The sequence below is a fragment of the Onthophagus taurus genome, chromosome 7, assembly GCF_036711975.1.
Source record: "Onthophagus taurus isolate NC chromosome 7, IU_Otau_3.0, whole genome shotgun sequence".
NCBI classification, from domain to species: domain Eukaryota; kingdom Metazoa; phylum Arthropoda; class Insecta; order Coleoptera; family Scarabaeidae; genus Onthophagus; species Onthophagus taurus.
Window position 1 is genome coordinate 13273596 of NC_091972.1, and position 24997 is coordinate 13298592.

A 24997-nucleotide genomic window follows, 5' to 3' on the forward strand; every position below is an offset into this window, starting at 1 on the left:
GACTTTTTGAAACAAACTTATGTATTTGTTCATAAAGCCTCAAAATATATCCGTATATCCATTTAAAGATAGATTTTCATAGAGTAGTAGTAAAAAGGGGGACATAATCATAAAGAAGATAGGCTAGAGAAAGAACTATATATGTTGAAAACCAAAAACTTGAAAAAGAATTGTGTGTGTGAACGCCTACTCTCATAATGTTAAGAGCAAAAGTTGGCTCAAGTAGCTAGTTACTTTGACACTCAAACTTGAAGTATAGCAAACTATTGCAAAAAGGTAATTAATGCTGTTGTAACTACAGCTGAAAGTGAGGAAACACTGATCTAACTCAACCAATTAATTTCAACGGGACTAATTTCGACAAGTTTTCCACTTAACTATAAGCTTGGATGCGAGCAATGCGACGTCTACTATATAGGACCAATCTTTCTATTAAACAAATTGAGCAGATCCTTGAATCGTTATACTTCACTTCATTGATGAGATTAAGATGTATGGTACGAGTTTGAATTCTTTACATAGGTTTACGTTTCATATATGCATAGTTTTTCAGCGCATTTATTCGGCAATAAACCCCTTTATATTGCATATAAAGAGTGTCTTTGATGTAAGTTATTTGCATGTCCATAAGGTGTGTTGGGGTATAATTTCTGGTAACATAGGAAGACAAAGCTAATATGTCATGAGTTGGGTTGGATAGTTTTGAGGTTGGTATTTGTTACTTAATGTTATCTTTTAACTGCCGACATTTAAGCGGCTGGGATGCTTCAGGATTGGGTTTACTTGATTTGGGATTGAGTTGGATTGGGTTGAGTTAAATGAGGTTAGGTTGCATTGGGTTGGGTTGGGTTCAGTTTAGTTGGTTTGGGTTGGGTTGGGTTTCTGTCAACCTTTGATTAAGTCGTTGTTAAAGTCAAGATTGCAGCTCCATATATGAGCACAGATAGTATGCATTGATTGAACATTTATCTTTTCTTGCAAAGCTGCCCACCCAAGATTGATCCTTCTGCGTAACTCACACGTCTCAGGATTATAACAGTATATTCGTATTTCATGTTCCAGATATTACGTATTTATCGACCAATTTGATATCGGTGTTTCCGTGTACTCTGTCATACACCTCCTCCTGTTTTAATGCGTTATCTGTATGTAGTTTAACTTTGTCTCATTTATGTACATATTGTGGATGAGTTTGGAATATCTATAGTCGATGCGGTATTTTTCCACAGCGTCCATGGTAGCTTTTAGTTCGAGCATGTCGAAAGCTTTGTAGAAGTCCATAAATAGGAGAAATAGCGATTTGTTGTACACCGCGGTTTTTTCAATAAGAGTTTGGCTGGTAGAGCACATATTTATTTTCTAGCTTTGATGTTATGAATCTTTTTATAGAGCAATGTGGTGATCGTTTCCAGCAATTTATCTGCTGTAGTACAATGAGTGTAAGGATAGCTTGATTAGTAACGTTTTCATTTTAGACGAAACTTCGTTAATTTCTTCAACAGTTATTCCAGATGTTTTTCAAATACTTAATTTATGACGCTGCGTCCTCTTGTAAGACTGTCAAGATTTATACATTCATTCTAACAGAACGGTGAACACTAAAGCGTAATGAACTTTGTTTGTCAGTAAATACGATTCCATAATTAAGTCTCTCATTCTGCCCCAGATTTACATTAAAGAATTTCTTATATTCGCATCAACTAATGTAAATAGACTGACTCTAGATCTACCTACGCGGCAAGTGAGCTAAAACGATTGAGACAAATTTTCAGTTGGTAAATACGTCTCAGGAAATAAATATGAAACTGCAATAGACTAACCAGAATGTATGACCATAAACACATAAACCTGGATTTGAAAAACGCACAAAGATTAAGTATTTTGTACTCTGATATATTTGAGTGATAAGGATGAAGTACAAGACTCATACTTCTACGGTTTCTGCAACTTAGAGTAAAATCAGTCTTCAAGTCAAATCTTTTTTCACAATTTAAGACGATTATGAGTGATATAAATGTCTAATTATTATCTGCAATACATTGTAAACTTACCATGTATAGCATAATGGAATATTGCTATATTGTATGTATCACATCTAATCTTAATAAATCTACTACAAATCGTAGTTACGGTTGACGGTAAACGCCATGAATGTGCACGGTTATATCAATGCAATCTACTATTACTTCGACTAATGTACATGTACTAATAAACACGGTGAATTTAATATCATTAAAAGTGAAATATTAACGATTTTATTGACATCATTTTGTTGATTTATTCATAATAAATCTGTTGAATAGTTCAAAGCACGGGATTTTTCGTGTTTTCAATTATCAGGGTGTTCCGTGCATCGTAAGGCTCCCGGACTTTTGGAAAACGAACCTCACGGACGCAGGCGCGTTCTGGCGCCGCCGACGTTTCCTGGCGCCAGGACGCCACTAACAAATCGACGCCCGTGAAACCAGCGTCGTCGGAAAATGTGTCTTTTCCGTGTTTCGCGTATTTTTCGTCCACCGGACCGAAACTATTAAAACAAAACCAAGAAAAAATAGTACTCCCGAGGAGACCATCCGTAAAATCGACCGTATTTCTCGTTGTAAATAACAAATTAGTGACGTTATAAAAAGTATAAAGAAGAACAAACCTAAAAACTAAACTAATCCAGAAACAACCGCAAAGCAAAATATTTAAATTAATTAGTTTCATAATAATATAATATAGAACCATCACCCTATTCATAGTTAATATTACTGAAACAATAAACAAGGTAACAATAGTAATAAAATCATCACGTATATGTTATTAGCAGTCGTTCTATAAATAAGTGTAATGGTTAAAAGTTATCGTAAAACTTTTTAAAACAAAAGTAGATAAAGCGTATATCACTTTTCAACTTCGTTTCCTGTGATCTCCTACTGGATTTACTTGAGGTGTTTAAAATAAATTAAACTGTTACTTTTACTGAAGAGTTTTCTTATATAGAATAATTGGTGTACCCACGGTGAAAGTTAAAACTGTGTTTTCTTTTTGGATTGACAAAATCCATCGTCTATAGTGAAAATGATTTCGTATTTAGCAAGTGTTAGGTGTTCGATCGTAGAAAGGATGGAGAAAAATAGAGTAGGAGCACTAATCTTCTTCGGCGTTTTAACTGCAGCATTTATAGGTGAGTGATTTCTTTAAATTTTTTTATATCATTAACTAATTTTGTTTATTAAATCTTGATTTCATTTACAATCGCCATTTTGAATTCGTAAATTGGTATCACAACGATTTCTTTATACTGAAAATTACTTGGCGTTAAGGTGTGTGAAATATACACTACGTTAATTGTGCTCGCATGATGGCTTGTCATGTTTAATTTAATATGTCAGAGTTTAGTTAGTACCGCATAGGGTACTTTAGGTAAACATGTAATACAATGGACACAAGGACCGTGATGTTCAATATACACGCACGATTTAACACAGTGCATTAGGAGTATTAAACGTTAATTAATTTCAAAATATAATCTTGTGATAATAGGAAATATGTTTGTTTCGTGTTTGTGGACGTATTGTTTTCAGCTAAAGTGTGATTTGTATGACACTACAATATTCATTACGCGGAAATAATTATTTTCTCTTTGAGTGGTATATAGAATACGTATAAGTTAAAGCGAGCTGACATTGAATATCAAACATAAACGCAAAGCTGCATTTAATTGTATTACAAACCGGGAACAATCGTTACAAACTCTCAGTGGTCGCACCACATAATTTCGGTATTGTAAATGTAAATTTCCTCTAATTACATTCCGAACAATAGTTTGCGATTGTATTAAACCAAGCAAACAGGAATGTGTATAATTTATGTATTAGGAATAATAATTATTATTCTGTATTTGGAAGAAAATTAATTCAAATTAAAATTTTAATATTTCATTTTAAAGCGAAAGGAAAAGAAAAAACATAATTTAAATTATAAGTGGAATTTTTTAATGAGTTTAATGATTTTTTCATGAGTTTAGATATAAAACGTAATTGAAAAAATAGTTCCCGTTCAACTTTGTCTTGAGAAAACTGTATTATTTATTACAATTTTAAGAGAACTTTATTGAATTGATATTAGTGTTTTTTTGTTCAGAAAGAAGATGAATCTGTTTGCTATATCGGCCGTTGTTGATGAATTAGTTATTAAGTTTAATTATTATTATTATTAAGTTTAGTAATTAAATCTTGATTATTGTTAAATTAGCATAGTTGTGTTCGAAGATAGATTTAAGTAATATAGTTTTCTGCCACTACCATATTAAATGTTCATTATTAGAATAAAAAGTGGAAGTTGTCGCCAGCTGTAATTAAATCTTAATTATTGTTAAACTTAATCTAGTTGTATTCGGAGTTAGATTTAATTAATATAGTTCTACACCACTACCATATTAAATGTTCAGCGAGATACTTCTTTTTCTCAACATGTTTTGTTTATAATATGAAAAGTATTTAACAACCAACTCAAAGTTATTAGTTTCCAAACTGAGTAGTGATATCTGCTGATAACTGATAACTTGTTATCAAGAAATGGAAAGCGATGCTGCATCAACGCAATTAACAGCTACACAATATATTAGCAACTCTATGACATCTTTTCTATAATCTTGATTGTCCCCTGATCTAACTTATTACAAGAGTAGCAACACAGCAATAATATTTGGATCGAATATTCAAATCTAAACTAAGTGAGGAACACTTAAATTGGCTTGCTCTATAATCCGCTATAAATACAAAATATGATAAGTACTTATTTTGACAAACAAAATCAAAGCTAGAAATATATGGTTTAATTATTAAAATTAAGAACTTAATCTCGCGAATCTACACACAAATACTGGAGTAGATCACAAATAGGTTTTGATCAAACGCTGCATCAATCATGCATTTTTTTTTCTTTTCTGATCAAAAACCTTTTAATGTTCGTTTCAAGGATTATAACAGCGATTATATAGTTTTCCTGGCATTTATTCTCTAAATTGTCAGATCCATAACCATACACTTTCCAACGCAAAAAATACTGCCGGAGGTCAACTTCCAGTTCGTCTTTGCAGAGATACATTAGTTACATCAACACTGACAACGATAATATTATAATAATAACATAACAATAATAATAACAACCTAACTGACATGTAACAAGCGGGCATTAGATCAATAGAGCTTTTTTAATAAGCTCATTTTCTTCATTGTTATTTCTTAATAATTTAATTATATTTTCTGCGTTGATTAAGATATTTTCGGACTAAGATGAGTTAGTCTGAAATCATTAAAATAGTTTATGTATATTTTTATCAACTAATTCAATTTATCAATATCGAATCACTAAAATGAAGCATTGTAATTATTAAAGTAAGCAAATTTTCTCGATTTCTCTAACAGATCTTTAACATAACTAATAATAATGAAATAACAAGTGCAAAAGAAAGAAATTATAACAACAATAATAAATCGATCAAACCATAGGTCATCAAAGTTTCGTGTACACTGTATCTTTAAAGACGACAATTTTTAGCTAAATTTTTATTGGTATGTCTGCCATGTAATTCACTTGATCGCGCCTTGCACTGATTTGACTGCGACATCGTGGATTGAGAACGAATTTTTCCATCGAGTTAACACAGCAATCAGTTGTGTGTGTATACCTTGAAAATCCCAAACGTTTCTCGAGTCGCTTCGAACTCTTATTACCGTTTGCTGGAAAACGATTCTGTTATCAAAGGGTTGGTACTTTACAAATTTTTCTTATTACGCCAACTTGATGCAATTCGATAACACAAACTTAAGTATAACCGCTTCAAGTTTTTCCAGGAATTTTAAAGTCTTGATTCGTGTTCTAAATAGACAACAAATAAAAACAATGGATTTCTCTTTTTGATATCCTATTAATTTTGACAAAAATTAAAGAAAAATGTTTGTCAATTGGCTATCTACAGGATAAGTTTTGATAAATGTGTTAACTTTACGACGACAAATTTTAAACTTTTATTAAGAACAAGGAAAACATTGAATTTTTGTCTGATATCCTGATAAAGCAAAACAATTTAAATATTTACCTGCAAGGTAAATCGAAGCATATACAGTAAATGTGGAAAAAGATCTAAGTATTACGAAAAAAATTAACATTTCTTGAAACATTTCTTGCTCGGATGTATCTGCAGAACATTTCCCACAGTTAGCAAAAATGTTGAACGACTAGACATATGAAAATAAAATATTTGGTGAGTATGCTGTTCTGCATTCTGTAATAGAAGAATATACTGAAAGATTTTCAGATTTTGAGGAACACACTCCTGCTATAAAACTAGTATTTCAACCACATTTCGTGTATATATCCCAGGCTCCCAAGGAACTACAAATTTAGATATTTGACTTTGAGGAAGATAGTATCCTCAAATCCCTTTTTGACGCTAAAAGGATCCCATAGAAATCTGGAAAAATGCTGTTGAATATCCATGCTTACGCATGCACGTCTCTGATTATCCTGCTTTGGAAGTACGTACTGCTACGATCCAACATTTTTCTTTATGACTAAAATTAAAACTAGTTTAATTAAGGCTAATCTATAAAGCTATGCAAAAAGTGCTATAATTTCACAAAAGCCGAATTTATGGTGTATCAACTTATGCGGCCTCCATTATTATAGCTTAATTTACAAATGGTCTCTAATGGCAATAAGGTTTCTCACCTCTGATCTATAGCATACGTATAGGTCGTGGTTGATGTCTAGATATCTTTGTGCCATGACGTTGTTTACCAACAGTACATCTCTTGTTACTAAGTCTTTACGGAACCCAAATTGTGTGTCGCTGATGTCTGTATCTAGTTTTCTGTATTATGGGTTACTTTCAACAACACTTTTAATGAGTTAGTCATTAGGATTATCATTAGCACTCTTCTTTTTTGGTATATGGTATTTATTAATTTTATCAAAATATGAATCTGGTTGTCCTCTATCAGTTTCAGAATTTCTGATGGCAGATCTTTTGCATTCGTAAGCGTATGTAGTGCATATTCATCTTTAATTATGTCCGGGGCTAACTTAGCTTCTATGTGTTCAAAGTAAATATCTCTTCTCTCATCTTTGACAGATTGGGTAATATCGTTCTTCTATATTTCTAATTTCTGTGATTATTTTTCTAGTATCTTCGTACAACACATTGACTTGTTTACTTTTATTGGTGCCTGCGTTTCCTAATTTTTTTATAATTCAAAATATATCTGTTTCTGCATTCTGCTTTCTTTTCCAGCTTTCTGTTCTGTTTTCTATTTGATAGATTGAAGCCAATTAATCGCTGATATACTGTGTGTTTTGGTTCCCAATCACGTTTCCTCGTTACGTCAAATATTGACATCACATAATAAATCAGCATCGCGTTCATATGTTGAAGGTGTAGCCATAACGGTTTTCAACAAATCTCATGTCTTATTAAGCTGTTCGTAAAATGACCCCGGGATATATTGATAATGTTTATTGCTAATAATAGCGGTGTATTCGCTATACAGGTTTTGAGCAAGCATAAACTGTAACTTAATATTAATTCGTTTGATTTCGTCAGTATTAACAAGGAATTAAAGTTTTAGTACTATTTTAGTTTCAAATTCTCTTCAACCTAATTAACCTGATCGGCTATAAACGTTTTCGAAAAGGTTAATTTGCGCGTCTTAATTTCACTTACTCTTTCACAGTGGTAACTTTTACAACTTTGAAAAAAAACATACGATTCATTTGTAGTATGAAAATAAAATATTGTATCTAAATTAAATTGTACCGATTAATCTATTAAAGTAATCCTATTTAGTATAAAGCTAAATAAAAATAAAACAATCACAAACATGATCGAACTAGGTTAATACCCTGTCGTAACGTAACGTTTATGCGGCTTTAAATTGTTTTTTAAACGGCGAACGTTTTGCTCGTAGCTCCGTACTCAATTTCTAATTAATCGACCGCAGATAAATCCGGAATATAAATCAGAACGAAGCGGAAAGCTATTTCGCGGTAGCGTTTAAAATCCAATCATTTGTTCCAATAACTTCCGTAATATCAGAACCCATTTAGGAGGGTGTTCTCAGCGTCGTCGTCGGTTTCTCGCGTCCTCCTTTTCGCTTAGCATTCTAGGTGAAATCCCTAGTTAATTTTGTGGCTAGGTATCAGGAGTATTTGCTCCATGACAGATGTATCGTCTGACCACAGATGGGATCGATACTATACCCTCGGTGGACCCAAACAGTTAATTTTAAAAAGAACGTGAATTGCGAGGACAAAGTATTGACGATAAACTGCTTATTGTACGAGGAGCTCATAATGCTATAAAATACGTTTACGTGGAAACTCCAGTTTCCCGGAAATGGCTTATATCGGGTCAGTTATTTTCGCTAACACACGCCCTAAAGTTCATAGTAACTATATACTAAGGTCGAACATATACACTATGTTGTGGTCGGTGGATTGAAAGTGTTTTTTGAACTATCCAATAAGGATATGATGTTCGGGGAATTGAATCGTTCTTACAACTAGAAATCCAATTAAATCGATAGTAATTAATACCCTAGAAAAAAATTGCGGTACTTTTTCGATTCGTCTTCAACGAAATTATAAGAAATAAAGTAAATGTTAACAAAAAAATCGATTCGATTGATGTATTAATTTCGCTGCTTGGGAAGGGAAACTCATCTATAAAGTGACAGGTCATGGAGAAAGTAAATCGACGAAGTCAAGGTTCAACGAAAGAACATCAAACAAACTCACGTGTTCCAAACCTCCTGATTCGAGACGAGCAGGAGTAAAAGAGATGGATGAGGGTTCGGAAAGGATGTACACTCATGGTGACAGGATAAAAATCTTCTCGGGTTCGAAAAAAATACGCATTATATCGAGATATTCGCCGTAAATGTGATCGACGAAAACGACTTTCTAAAAATAATAAAACCACTTTATCTTAAAAAATAGCGAAATAATACTAAATGATGATTAATTAATATTCGTCAATCTTTCAACGCATACGATGATATCGTGTGTAAAATGGGAAAATATAATGAAAGTAACGTGACGGGCCGTAATAAATGTTGGGTGCAAACACAATATTAAAGTGGCCTTAATCGTTCAGATCAGTAATTTAATGACGCATAACGTGAGTGCTTGCATGTCAAGCTTTTCAACTCTATCATATGAGACTGCTCTGTTATGTTAACCAGATTAATAAGAGTTTCGTGTTATTTAACAATATAGAAAAAACTTTATTTGGGTTGGGTTGGGTTTATTTACTCTCCTGAACAAATCTTAATGGTTTTCATAATTACCTCTAGGACAACATTCGGATCGAAATCCACTAAAATTGCACACGTATTCGCTTGTCACTGAATACGGTTACGATTGCCGTGTGTTACCACGCCAAAATTGATTGCGAACCTGCAGTTGACAACGCGATTTTGCAATAGGAGGACAGAGGCATAGGAACTGAACGTTCAACTGAGAGTTTTTTTATTGTTTCCCTGTTCGGTCGCTCGGTGTCATGCATTTCAATTGACAGTGACTTATTCCGTAGTAATTAAGGCTGGTCGTGGGTGTAACCGAACGGCGCCAAAATCCGATCGATCCTGACAGTAGTTCTTGCAATTACGAGGTCCTGCGGAGCGAAAAGCGACCAAGTCGTTTGTTTTAAGATCCGAGATATATACGGTTCGTTTCGTCGGACGTTTTCTAATGTAACTTTCCAGAAATAAGTAATTGTCTAACAAGCAGAAGTGATCCGAAAACCGGCAAGAACAAAAACAAAATACTTTCAGGAAAGAAATAAATAATGACATACTCTGTTGTTCTTCTTTGTTTTGGTAAATTGCTTTGCAACATAAGTTTTCTTGATATAAAGAAGATCTTTTCTCACAATGCGTTACAAACAATTTTTAGCTGCTATTTATTCAATTTCAGTATAGTTTCCGATTTGTTTGCATTATGTGACATGTAACTGTGACATATGTGACAAATGAAATTTCAAATTTTAAACCAGCCGAAAACTATCAAACAGCTTGTGCGAACAAGCCTATTGTAAACTATAACAATTTAATTGCTGTATTATTCCCGTTTAGGCGGGCTCCAGCAATACACCAGAAACTGAAATCAAATGATATTGAAAGCGTTTGGGGAGAGGCGTGGGTTACCAATATTGGGTTACCAATATTGGGTTATCAATATCACAACTCAGATTAATATAAAAGAGCAACCACCTACACTAAACTACATCAACCAACAGTTATATTGAAACCAATAAAGATAAAACAAATGCAATTTAGTGTAATTTTAGTGATTCATGATGAATTCAATTACTATTCATCCTGAAATAGTTGTTAGATTGTTTCCAAATTCAACATCCACAAAATTTCTTAAATCAATTCAATACAGAGAAGTGCTCTAAGTCTTTCTAATGACAGAATTAGAGGTCCCCAAGTAGTTATGAGAGCAGCTATTGCTACTCTCAGAATAATATGCAAATGCCTTGACGTGCACTTTTTCGATGAGTTAAACATAACAAAAATCATACCAATGCGGATGAAAATCATGAAGCTCGAATCTTAGTAAGACATTTGACTTATTGTTAATACAGCATAATATATATATTGTTTATAGTTTTAATATCATGGCATTTGTGATGCGGTATTCAGTATTTGATTTGCTTGATACAATTAATAATAAAATGATTTTTGCATTGCAGCTTCAGCGTCACAGCTGAAGAATCTTGAATATCGTATTAGATAAATTGTTGGCAGAGATTGAATGAAACAATACCCCAATTTCTATAAATATTTCTATAGGTAGAGGTTAACTAGGGCTAGCAAAAGAGTTAGAAGAAAAACAAGAGTTTGTAACATAATGGTCTATGACTAGCTTATGCCGTGCCTGATCAGAACAAAACCGAGCTTCTTCTGATCTCTAAATGGCTATGTGCTGAGAGTAAAGCTAATTCTCAATATAAACAGAGAATTAACACTGCTTACAGATATTGGCACTGTCAGTACAACGATATCAAAAGCTTTTTATTTGAAGTAGCAGATCGATCAGTTAAGTATAAACGAAATCGCTTAATCGAAATAAAAACTCAAACGATAAACTTTACGCTACGAAACGTCAACCAAAACGACCCCTGCGAAGTACCTCGGCGTTATTGTCGACTCTGGATTAACGTGGGTGGACCATATAACTTGTCTAAATAAAACTTTAAATCGAAATATATCTTTAATGTGCAATTTAGTTAAAACCGTCCCACCGCAAGTGTTGTTAAATGCATAGTGGTCACATCCACTCTCACATATCTTAATTGACAAACGACGAACACTACGTTACTATTTCAAATTCGTTACAGGGTGTTTCTGTAAGTCGTGGCATAAATTTAATCACAAAGACTAGAGTCAAAATGATGACGATTCGTGTAAAAATTTCACATAACATACCCAACATTCTTTCTTTTTTATTTAATCGATTTCAAAACACATTAGAAACAACACTAAATGTTTTTGACAATATAGAGAAGCTTTTCCACCGTTACTCTTAAACTTGGATTCTATTTAAGTTGACACATATGAAGTTAGGGCGTTTTCATTTTAACTTGATCACCTTTCAGAACATGTATTGTGTATTTATGTGGTGCTATTTTATTTGACTACTTACAAAGTAGTTTTACCAGCTTAATCTTTTTGGTTCTTTATTTGAGTCTTGTAGAGCTGCGCAACTATTCTACAACATCATAGTTCCTTCACCCAGTACTCTTCTAGTGTAGTTTTTCTACAAAACTAAATCTGGAGCTTTTAATCCAAATTCAGTTCTTTCTTTTTATTCAGGTTTATAGATCTCATTGAAGACCTGGCTGTTTGATTTGGGTGGGTTTTCGTCCGTAGGCATGGTCTATTTAAATAGCAACATTAAAAGTATTTCCATAGTTCAATTCACAATTCTGTCTTAACGCATACCAATATTGATAGGGCACATAATATAAAAATATTCAAGAAAGCGCAGATACAGCCTAAAATAAGATAAAAAGAATTAATTTGTAGTTGGAAAATGTTTGATTAAAAAAAAACAAAAGTACACCAAAAATAACATTAAAAACAAACATATACAAGTTAAATATGCAATAAAACCTCCCACTAAATAGCAAAGCTTAAAAAATCCATTAAAAATACGATCCGCTCGTTCACTCTTTATAGACACCTGTAAAATTTGCATTTTCAATTAAGTTCTTACCATTAATTTTAGTAGAAGGACATTATAGGGATGATAATTAACCAGAAAATTTTTGGCATTTATACATAACACGTTTCTAGTAGTCGTGTATTTCTTAATTTTGTATTAAGGCAAATTATTTCCTTAACGAGTTTTTCGCAAAAAATTCTTTTGATAGATTTAACATAGTTTTGAAAGAACATTAATGATAATTTCCCACTTTGCTTGTCACTTCTATGTCGATGAATTATCGTTAAGTTTTGTAATATTGTTTTGCATATTAGGCAAATGACATCCACCCCACAGTGCTAATTTTCTTAAGGACCAAGTCTGAAGTCGTTAATCTTAGTTAGTCACGCAATCTCAAACAAAAAATGGCATTTTTTGAACAACAAGCGGCCACACGATATTTAAGAAGTAGTACTACAGCAATTACGACTATATTTGTAGCCGCCGGGTTATTTTTAATTAAAGCTAAAAAAGTGAACAGTATTTCTGTATGAATATTAATTAGTATTTCTTATTTATTACGTACGTGTACGTGTTTTTAAAATAGCGGGTTGTTATTTTAAACGCTTGTTAGAATTTACATCAATTATTTTGTTGAGTAAAATTTTTTTGTTATAAAATAAATTCTTCTATAACACTTTTTTCGAAAATAATACTTTTACTAATGGTCAATTATGAAGAAATACAATGGAAAAGGAGAGCATAAAAATGATTAAGAGGTTCGCAAAAGGTACCTTTCACGCTACTTGAATAATGGGTCCAGATTAACTGCAGAAAAAAAGACGTACTGCCGGAAATCGGACAGGCTGAAGGATAAAAAAAAACAATCCTTCCTCTTTCGCACCGGGCGGCGGTCTGCTCGATAAAGCTCTGCCGAAGTCACCCGCCCTTCTACCCTTGGGGACAGGTGAAATATATAGCATTAGTGGAAAATCTGTGTGCCGTGCGAGCAACAGGCTATAAACTGCATGATATCAGATTGGGTGTAAATAAAATTGAATTTACCGCGGCCCGCTGGCGTCACATCGCGACTTCATTAACCTGAAAACCATTTTTACCGGGATAGCTCGATATTCATGAGAAACGGTAAACATGATTTACCTACTTCGAATAAGATTTTCTCAATCCATGGGGAAAACATTTCCTGATCAGTAAAATCAAATCGCTTTTTTTCTAAAAAATTTTGCATTGAACTTTCATCATTTGCAATTCATATTGAGATGTCATAAAAGAAAATATAAAAGAGTTTCACAACAAATATTCTCAACGTGCCAAAATAAACACCATTTTTTCTTAAACTTCTCTTGCAACTTTTTTAATTTTGAGTTATTCAATGATTTCCAAGACATCAAACAATACAAATTGAGTTTGAACAATTTTAAAAGATTTGTAGTATTGTATTTGATATTAAATAATTTTGAACTCATTTGAAGGAACTCTAAATAATTAAAAAATTTTTAGAAGTACTGAATTGCTTGTGTATTAATGTATATTATTTTACATAAAAGTATATAAAAACAAATTAAAAAAAATAAACCTCAATTTGTCTCTGACTCTGGTTTATTTTATAACACAGCGCTGCGAAAATAAACACGCGATAAGTTTTAATTTAATAAAAAGTTATTTAATAAATGAAACCTACCACAGATGAGGAGTTCATTCAAGTGATGGGTTTTTACATTTAATGGTTTTTATTTACTCTACTTAACGGATTCCACCAGATGGAAGAAAAACTCGAGTAACTTTATTTCAAAATTGAGTGGGCAAAATAATTTAATACAAAAAATACAATTATGAAAATATGTATATATCCTAAAAATATTAAAGATAATTCAAAGAATTACTAAATTCTAATAATCTGAATGTTGTGTTATTTGATGCTTATAATCATGGCATATAGTTGAGGTGCTGTTTTGATATTGGGTGGTAATCCTATATTGTTAAAAGGATTACACCAGAGACTATTACATTACAAAGCACTACATCACAAATTCAACCTCAACAGATATCCTCATTAAAAAAATAAAATCGATATTTGTTTGTCATAACATCCTGACATTCTTTCTATCGTTGCTATGAATCTGACACAATTCACAAATGAAATGTTCCGGATATTTAAAAAAAAATTAAATTTCAAACACAATAGCTCCTCTACAGCAAATAATGGATTGATGGTATCAATGTGGTAATAAAAAAATAAATTGCTGTCCTAAATCAATCAACCAAAAACAATTTAATTCAAACTTCAAACGTATTCAAAATAAAAGTCTAATTTAAAAATCGGCGATTTAATTTGATATCATTACAAACCTAAAGATAACTATTTGAAAAATAAAGTTTTATTTTCTTTATTACATTTTGATGAAATGGGGAAGTAAAATACAAAAAAGAAGTTTGTACAAAGCGTTTGTAGTTTTAGATATAAAAATGGTATGAGGCAATTATTTAGTTACACGTTTGTAGACCAATTTTCTGTTCTTTATATGTATATTATGGATCAATTTTTCCTATTTTACGTTCAATTTACGTCATCATTATCCATAAATTGTCGGTAAACTATCGATTACTCGGCCATTAAATCAGTCAAGAATGATACCGTTTTCCTTATTTATGATTCACTTTACGCTAATATTTCCTATAAATTTGTTATAGTCGTTAATAGTTTTATTCCCTGTAATTCGTTGGAATAGCAATTATTAAGTATCAACACTTCTTTAATATACTACAAGATTTAAGCAAGATCTTTTCTTGAATAAATATTTTCTTTTTCTCTTAATGATTGAATTTTATCATAGAACCAAAATCAGAAAATATATTTTGAAACTTCTTAGATGCACTGTTTTCCCATGTTTTTTTACTACACCAAATGAAACGTGAAAATGAACACGTGTTACTTCTACAACAAAGTACTCCATAATAGTATGTTTAAATGTAAAAATTGAGATTAAAAAGCATCAACATTTGTTCATTTTTTTCCAAACTTGTCGCTTTTACAATATTCCAGAAGAAAGACATGCGGGGAGTGGGGGATTCAATCTAATCCGGCTAGTGTGTTCCAGACTGGACGTCGCGCCATTATATTACCTACACAAAGGAACAAAGGCGCGACGTCCTTTCTGAAACACACAACAGCACCATCCTTTCCGATTGGACGGAACACCCCTCTCCGCATGGTTTATTTCTGTTAATATCATGTTTAATCAAATGACAAAAATCCAAAAGTATTACTTTTATGTTGTAAGAATCTATACAGCGAGAATGATTTGTTGTTAAAATGGTTTAAATTTTGAACAAATCATTTTGAACGGGTCTCTTTTTGTTAAATTTTATTTGTTTTGTCGTATTCGTAACACTATTAGATATAATACTAAGTATTTACTAAGTACTAAGTTTTGCAATTTTCATTATTTTAATACAACATTGTTTTGATTCTGTAAAATAGAAATGCTCATATATTTTAAAGCTGACACTTTAAATTATAAATAAATTTGTTTTGACCCAAATTGATATTTTCCTCACAAAACAACAAAAAATAATTTGATTTACGATTAGTTCATAGGCAATAAATTGCGCTGAAACGGATCGATTCCAGTAAAACATTTTTAAAAATTAATTTGCAAGTGATTATTCAGCGTTGGTCCCAAGTTTTATCGGTACTGACAGAATATACTAGAATAACATGGACGTATTTTATTCACTATAATATCAATCAATCATTCGTTTTAGAACAGAAAATTAATGCGAAAAATTTTTAAATCTACTTTTTATTTTTGCCTATTTTTTTTAGAAGTTGTAAAAGTAAAACAATGGAAAATATAAGGTAAATATTTGGGCGATGAGGCCATCGGTATTGTTCAAATATTAATTGATGGTAACTAAGTTTCTGAGTCACTTGGGAATGCCTGGAGCACTTTCAGAATTGTTCGGATACAGGAACCGAGGAGGCAATGTTACCAGCTTGGCAGTAACTTTATTCTCTCGATTTCACTCTAAATTATTAAAGGCCCTAATTCTTCCTCTATTTAGACTTAACCCCGTTATGGAGACTGATGAATACTAATGGATTTATACGCGAAGGAACTCGAACCCTATGTCGAAAACAAGAAGGTGTAGAACGAGAATGAAGACATGTTCCCGGAGTACTTCAATTTAACTTATGCAAATCTATACAAGGACGTAACAAGAGACAGATACAAGAACCGTCCGTGATTCGAAAGAGCTGTAATATTCTTTTTCTTAGTTCGTCTCCAATTAGCAAAGTTAGATGGAGTTGGCAGGCTACCGGGTCATTAAGAAATGACCAAGTTCATTAGGAACGCTAATTGGCGTCTCTACGTTATCTACAGCCCGGTTCTGTCAACTGTTGCACGGGTCTCTTCCCCTGGGTCTTACCCTGCACGTGTTTGCTCGTATGACGGTAAACGACCGCTCCCCACAATCGGTTATCCTTAGGAACATACGTCAATCTGTCTTATATAACTGCAAGACAAATCGGATATAACTCTAATTCGTTTACTTTGACGTTATTCCCGGATAAATTGTCGGAACATTCGTACAAATCAACAAGATTATTGGATAATCATGTTTGCAAACTGTTAAACTATAAAATACTGAATTTCTAACACAACATTTCAATCATTATCCAAACATCAAAGTTTCCAAATACAGAGCTAAAACGTTTGTGAAAGTTTAACCCCGTCGTAACTATTCTAATATTTAATAATTTATATAAAGGCATTGAATTCAAGTTTGGTTCATGTTATTCAAATGACTAAGTACTCTTTATACAAGTTCTAATTCAAAGCAAAGTTCCCTAAACCTAAAATAAGCATAGAATAAAGATTCAATTTTACAACTGCTTAATACTGAAAATAGAAATCTCTGTGGTGACAAAACGAGGGTTGACGAAGGTAACTACGTCCGCCACGACCCACATTTTAAAATGTCATTTGCAACACATCGCTAGGTAACCACGTAAGACAAGGGTCCAAAATGCCTCGCGGATAAAATTGACGTTTATTCCTTATTTAGTAAATACGGTTTCTTATATGTATGCAAAAAGCAGCTGCGTGTTCTTGACGTTAAAATAACTTGTTTGCAAATTTACTTCTTTGTTTGGCCATAAACTGGTTGTAATACATAAAACTGGAACTAAAATCTCCCTAGAATGCGATAGGAAGTCATGTAGGGTCGTTCCAGCTCCGCAATGTATTCGGCTACAAATCTTATCGTTGAGGTCGTAAAAAATCACTGGCAGCCGCTTAAGGATATCCTTTATGTCGTACTACCTGTGCCTATGATAAATTTTATGGCCGATTACGTCGAATGACAATGTTAGATTTTAACCAAGTACAAAATATTTGTTGTCACGTGTTCGAAGGACACTAGACGTCAACGTTGTTGTCGCTCGTTTCTGGTGAGCACGTTTGTAGTACCAGGGTCGGTGGATTGTAGAGAGGACGTGTTGACAAGTGGGTTGAACCGCGACGACAGCCTCCCACTTAATATAAACGACATTTCCAGCTTCCATTTGCATAATAAAGAAAAGCGGCGCCTTCAAAATGCGTCCTCCTCAACGGTGATGACAACCCTCCGGGGAGATTTAATCTTAACAAATTGTGCAAACGAACTAACATGACCCCACTTGAGAGTTGAGTAATTCTTTTTAAAAAATTCTAAAAGTTCCAACTTCAATTGGAAGTATAGAATTATTTATTGAGGTCCACTTTGTTTGTTTAAAATTGATTATAAACCCACTTAAGGTGAAACGCTAGCTAAAATGTAGGTTCACTCGAAAACAATCACCACCGATTTATAAAACGAACGACCCCCGTTGGTAGGAGAGACGTTACATCGCTTCGGCATTAAAACTAAACAACAAATCACTGGTAAACAAACCGGAAGGCGAGAGCGGCCATTAATTTTCCTTGAAACACCGGAGGGGCAAAAAGGGAAGACAAAACGAAAGGCTATGAAACCCCTCAGGAACGAAGGCTATGCCAAAAAAAACGATAAATATCTACGACATATCCCTCGTCTCCATCCTTTAGGACACCAAATACGAGTAAGGACCCCTTTTCTGACGAGAAAACACAAGGAATATCAATCCGTTGACACGTGAATCGTTGCATATTCACCTATAAGGGGGTAAAATTTACGGTAGGCTTTTGTCCAAGCGAAGAGGAATGGATGAAAGGAAATTTTGGGGGGCCTACCTGGGATTCCCGTTTCCTGCTCTCAATGTAACTCAAGGAAATGAATATAGAGATGTCACATCTGTGGGGAGGAAATGTATGTATATTTGGATGGGAAATTGTCAACGAAAACTCCTCATAATATATTTTTTTTTAAATAATCATTTTTCAAAATAATTATATCATACTCTTTCTTATTTTTATACGTTTTTAAATTTTAGTATAGGTGTTAGAAATTGTGATCATTTACGGTCGTAAGCCATCGAAGTCGAGTAATAGGGTAACGAAAGTGAGGGCAAAAAGACGTGAAAGGTATAATGAAGGCAAGCAAGAAAATGCATTATCAAATTATCGAAAGAGGGTCCCAAATTAAATTACTTCTTCGCCTTTGTGCAAGGGAACCAAGACAGGAACTCGGCAAGTGGGGTAACATCACGCTTCTTTTTTTTTGGGAGGGTGATTGCTATCGATTTTTTTATGCACAAAGAAGCTTTTGTTCAAAACAGATTGCTCTTTCCGCTTAACTAAGAAAATTTTACAGTTAGTGATATCTAACTGGTGAATCTTTAACTTAAACATTTCTCCTCACCCCTAATCTTTTGTGAACATTTCCTGTAAACCGGATAACGTTTCCTTAACCGCCTCTTCTTGCAGAATACACGTTTGTAACTGCAATGTAGATCTATTATGTAATTTATCCGAGTTTCCACTGGTGGTGCAGTCTTGTTAGCAATTCTCCAGAGAGCAGTCCATTGTTAGAATGGGCTAGTCTAAAACAGCGTGTAATATTTATTGCATACACTTAGACGACCACCCACGTCCTTCAACTTAGTTTTGAACTTTCTTTTGTATAAAGTTTATCTAATATCTGTCCAACAGTCATAACTTTTTATTCAAGAATCGACCAGTAAAGTTTTATACCTTCCGGCAATTATAAAATTTAACTTAAACAAAGTACGAAAGTGACTACGTAAGTTAAGAGCTAAATGAGAGGAGCATCGTCTCAGAAGAGTTTAACTAGGTTTAATGTAAACCCCCGTATAATTAGTGTTTAAGGCAGCGTAGTTACCTATTCATAACTAATCACACCGGAAGAAAATATTGTTGAAAATGAATAGATTTCCGTGCAAAATTTAGTTTGAACAGCAACACCGTTTTAGTGCCTAATTTCCATAATACACTTTTAAACTCTCCAAGGGTACGATGCGGTTGAGTTATTATTATTAGGTGGGGATAAGAGCGGTTTGCACGACTACGTCTGGATTATATAGAGTATTTGTAAATTTCTTTGCTATAAAAACCGCTCCAAGGAGTTTCAACCACCTATTTAAGATTCTCGGAGCATCCGCTCCCTAGCGCCTTTCGATAAAGTAACTTCGACACTTTTCCTCGATTTCAACCCACTCATATGAAGGTGAACATTCGGTTTTGTGCTATTTTTATCGTAAAAAACATAATTTTGTAGACCTTTTTCGTATAATATTAGATTATCATTCCTTCAAAAGTTTTCAAATTTATATTCTTTTATAAAAAAGCATATTAAATTTAACAATTCTCTTCCAATTATTTTTATAATAATAATATTCAGTGGATACATGTGTAATATTTATAGCAGCCATTCCATTTGAATGCAAATACAGTCGTAAACAAAGTATATTTCACCGAATATAGGAGCACGCGTTTTGTAATGTCACAATGCATGTGTATTGCAATTTCAGGTTCTATTCATGATAAGATGTCGCAAATTGTATTCAAGATTAAAATGTTTATGTAAAGTAAATGTTATTTTAGAATAACATCAAGTTATTATAAGGACCGTTTGAACATTAATTTAATTAATTTAATCTTTTACGATATACTTCTCTTAGTTGCTCTCCAATGTTGTTTATTGACAAAATTTGTCATAAATTATGATTACTGTTTTAGCTGTTTAAATGTACTCTCCAGGATAATGATGAACAATTTGGGGGACCTTGTATCGCCTTATCTTACTATGCGTCCATTCCGTCATTATAACATTTTTGTAGTTGTTATAATGAAGTTTGGTGTATCGATAATTGACTCTGCATTATTGAAGTGGTTGCAAAACTGCCATCAACTCAACTGTATCGAAAGCCTTGTGGAAATCGATGAACACCAAAAAACAACAGTCTGTTATACTCTCTTGTCTTCTCGATGACTCTCTGCATACTTTAGAAGTAGTCATTTGTTCCAAATCCTGTTCTAATGGCTGTTATAAATCAATTTATTTATAAATCGATTTTGAATTGTAACTTTTTGTCCCACTTGCGTTGTCCTTTTGTACTTCTTTGTTCTCCAATACTACCAACCCAACCCAACCCCAGAAAGAAAAATTCATCCCTGGTGTATGGTCTATGTAATCGTTGTAGTGTTATTGTCTAAAAGCAATAAACATTTAATGAGCAATTTGTGAAAGCAATAAACGTGAATTCATCTCAAGTACATAGATAAAACGATGTAATGGTGGACAAAACAAATAGATAGATTAAAGTCGTTATAACAACTCCAGTCTATCAATCTATACCTTTCGATCTGCATCCTGCTCATCTGCACTGTTACTGCAGATCAAGGAAACTATTCTTTTCCCTCTTTTATCCCATGATATACATGGTTGCACATTCTGCATTCATGTCAATTCCTTCCTTTTCAACAAAACTATAAAAAGGCTACTCACTTACCATACATCTTATTTGCCAGTCACGCTTTCTTAATCTCACCTACTTCATGGGTGTGGCTTTGGCGATCAAATATGCCACTGCAATTCCCAATAATACCTAGTGTTTATTGGTGCTGCTTTCATAACCAAACACAACTCCTGCCGCCAACCAGTTTCAATCACCCACATCGTTGTCATCCATAATCCCATTCAACTCCCCCTTCTCTCTCTCTTCCTTCTAATTTTCTCCTATCCGCTCTCCTCCCACCCGGACACTCCTGTAAAATATGTTGCAGAATGTCCTCACCCACCCTACACACATATCTCAGTCGAAACTTTCTCAAGTATAAAATGAATGGACCATGTCCCATTATCAGCTGAATGCCCTTACTGGACATGGCCACCTCACTTAGTTGCTGTCACCATCCTTATCCTGCCGTACCTAAGTTTCAAAACAGGGATTTTAACTTTCCTTCTAATTTCTACAAACGCTCTTCATGTCCTTCTATATTTTTCACAGTTATATCCGAAAGGAAGATAATCTAATTATCTCTATATGCTTGTAGCAAACCACCCTCTCATACAGAACATCCTTCAACCTTCCAAATCAACCGTTAATTTCACATATTCACCGACTTCACTCTTTCGCACACTAAACTTCTATGCATTAGAAAACTTTCAATGACACACACACCAGTTATGTCAACCATTTGTGTTACACACACCCAATATTCCGAATGGGCCATCCAACTCAAACCAAACTGCTTACATTTGAATGACGCCAAAGTGCTGCTCCTCCGAGCAAGCTAAGTATGTAAACAGGAACAACAGAGAGCGAAATGTAACGGCTCAGTGTAGTTGCACCTACGATTTTGTCTTTGTAGTACGTTTAGCACATATTAAATGTTTGATCTCGCAATGGCTGTCTCGCATCAGTATCGTCGGTATTTGAAATGCAATAAAAGTTTGTGATTTATCCAGTTATTAGACTCGATCTATAAGTGCTGATATTTAGATTTAAAGTAATATACTTATGTCAGTTAGATTTCAAGTCCGTTTTAATAAGGTTAGTTATATTGAGGTTTTACTATAGTTTCGATTAATAAGGGTTGCTGGTATTACAGCGATAAATTAGTTTTTATCTGTTTAGTTCCGAAACCGATGAATACGAAAACGACAACTTTTATACTTACTTTAATCTGCGATAAATCATTTTCAATTACGCCGCGTTCGTTTTTCATTTTCCTAATTACTAAATGTAATTATGAGACGTTGCCCGCGTTGGTTGTTGGCAACGTTCTGGACCGCATCAAGATTAATGCCACCCGCATAGAATACTTTTTTTTAATCGTTTCCGGTCGCTTTAAAATATATTTATTGCGAAATTAGCGTTTTCTTTTATTCCCCGTCTATACAACGTATTCTTTTTTTTTTTGGTTCGTTTTAGTTCTATTTTATATCACTTGAGGAGGATCTACAGTTTTCTCTCGGTATGCGGCAAAACAGATCGTTCGAAATACGAACGAACTTAACCGCCGGCGAACACGAACCGCACAAATTGCAACCCAAATAACTCTAACACAGTTACCGAATGTATGTAAAAGTCAAGAACATTCGCGCAGTTGGAAAACTATACGAGAACTATTGACTGCTCAGCGTCGACCATAAAGTGAACTGCCTGGGTCGTAAAATGTACAAAACTCGGTGATAATGTTAGAAAGTTCTCGAATATCCACCCTAAGGGAGGGAATTTATCGCGTTCACTATAAAAATCCCTTTCAGAGATTAATTCATAAAAAAGCATATCCCCGAACGGAATGTTTCGCCCTGGAGGCGCTTTTTATCGTTCCACATAAACATGCGATTTTGCGGGTTTTTTCTTTCGCTTCCCATGAATATAAAGCACGATTATAGGCAAAAAAGAACGCGGAAATAAATCCAATAGAATAATTTATATGTTTTCAATAATTCACATACTTTCAACATCAATTTCCACTCTCTCAACGAATATCGAAATTGCTTGAAATGTTATGTAATAAGTTTGATGTGCAACTAAATAAAACCAAACCACATATTTCAGAAACATACAGTAATGAATGCAACCACTATCAATAGCGCCATGTACTCTTAATGAGCGCGAAATACCATATTTTTTGTGCTACAACTTCCCATTGCCAAATCCTCTTTGGATCTCGGAAATGAGATGAGAAACGCACGTGCACACGACTCGTTTGAACACGTCTGTTTACCCCATTCGTTCAATTAGCGAGCTTTCCCTGATAGTTTACACCAGCTACACCAGCTCGGGAGCTTTCAATGCGTCGCGTTTTGTTTTTATGTAAGAATCGGTGCCGTATGGTAATTAGAACTTGGTTGAATATGTTCGCATCGTCATCGTCTGGAATGAAAAGATATGAAGGCACTATCGTAAACTAACCAAGCTTTTACGATTCCCATCGTAATTAAAGTTCGGGTGACCGCGATTAACAAGTTTTTTTTATTACGGATGGGACGACGATTGGCCTTGAAATTGCGTTTTCTTGTCACGACGATCGCGTAAATTTCCTTTTTACGTTGCTTTCGGAAAGCGATCGGTGAATTAAAACCATAAAATGACGGGGAAGTAATGGCGGAAGACGCTATCGAGTGTTTTTTCCCTATTGGAAGGCTACGTTAAAAGCTCCAATCTAGATGAGGGTTCGGAGCTTCATCGTTCGAAAGAAAAAGCAGAGGAGAATGAGTAGCGTGGGGTTTAGATATCGTATTATGAACGATACGGATTTTTGTTGATTTTTACGATATCTTATTTAGATATTTGATATTTATAAGCGGGTTATTTATTGATTTGAGGTTTATATTGACAGAATGCCAAAATAACTTCATCTATAATTATTGAAGGCTTTTGGATCGATTTCAAACGAAATTGTTACGTAAAACGACTGTATTTATCTTGTTGTTTTCAGTCAGTTGATTATTCTATCCGATTACCCAACAATCCACCGTACTTTTTTAATTCACAACATTATCACTTTCATCAATTGCTTTTATTGCCCGATGTGAAATTTTTATACGTTCCATTAAATTATACGAAATATTTTTGGAGAGAATGTAACTATTATCGACGACTATAAGAGAGGATAGAAAACACGCCATTTGGTAGTCTAGCTTAGCCGGGTGAGAGCTTGAGTGCAGTTTCTTTAATGAGGACGATGCATCTCTGAGAAATGCTTGCCTCCACTTCCGGTAATCTTGATGCACTCTCTGATCCAAAGAAAATCCATGACGTGGCATCATTCTGCATACTAAGAATGACGACCTCGTTATATTTTATTGAATAAATTATTATTCTTTATTCTCTACATACATACATATAAAAGTATTTTAAAATGAAATGTAAATTTAAAATTCTAACCGTAACTTGTTAGCATATTATTCTATTCTTAAATAAAATTTCCGTGTGATATGACATAAAATCAAAAATAAATTTGGTTGATTCTCAATACATACAATTCAAAAATTGCTTTATACAGGATCCACGGTGAATAACATTGTGGGGCAAGTCATCGTGTAAGCTACCGTCGAAATATTTGTTATGAATGTAAGCGATACATGCATACTGAATACCAAACAAGTCGCACGGAACAACACATGGAAAGGTGCCAGCCGATTTACATATGTATACATCGCCGTGCGCGTATCACGAAAGTTGAATAACTTCGTAGGACCGATATTGATTTGTCCAGGCAATGAATAATCCGAAATTCTAAAAGAGGATTTTTATATACAACATCCATATTTATTTCAATATGCGTTACAACGATTTTTATAACGTGTATCGTACCCAGTGATGTAATAAACGGTTTAATGT

At 33.8% G+C, this 24997-nt stretch overlaps 1 protein-coding gene across 2 annotated transcripts in view; it reads left to right on the plus strand.

Annotated features, from left to right (window-relative positions):
- The first annotated feature begins 2456 nt into the window (after positions 1–2456).
- Positions 2457–24997, plus strand: part of LOC111425263 (zwei Ig domain protein zig-8-like) — a 175884-nt gene continuing 153343 nt past the window's right edge. For both annotated transcript variants that reach the window (XM_071197688.1, XM_071197689.1), the window contains exon 1: positions 2457–3169. In XM_071197688.1, the coding sequence (XP_071053789.1) occupies positions 3064–3169 (106 nt within the window). In that variant the 5' untranslated portion in view covers positions 2457–3063. The remainder of the gene's footprint in view (positions 3170–24997) is intronic.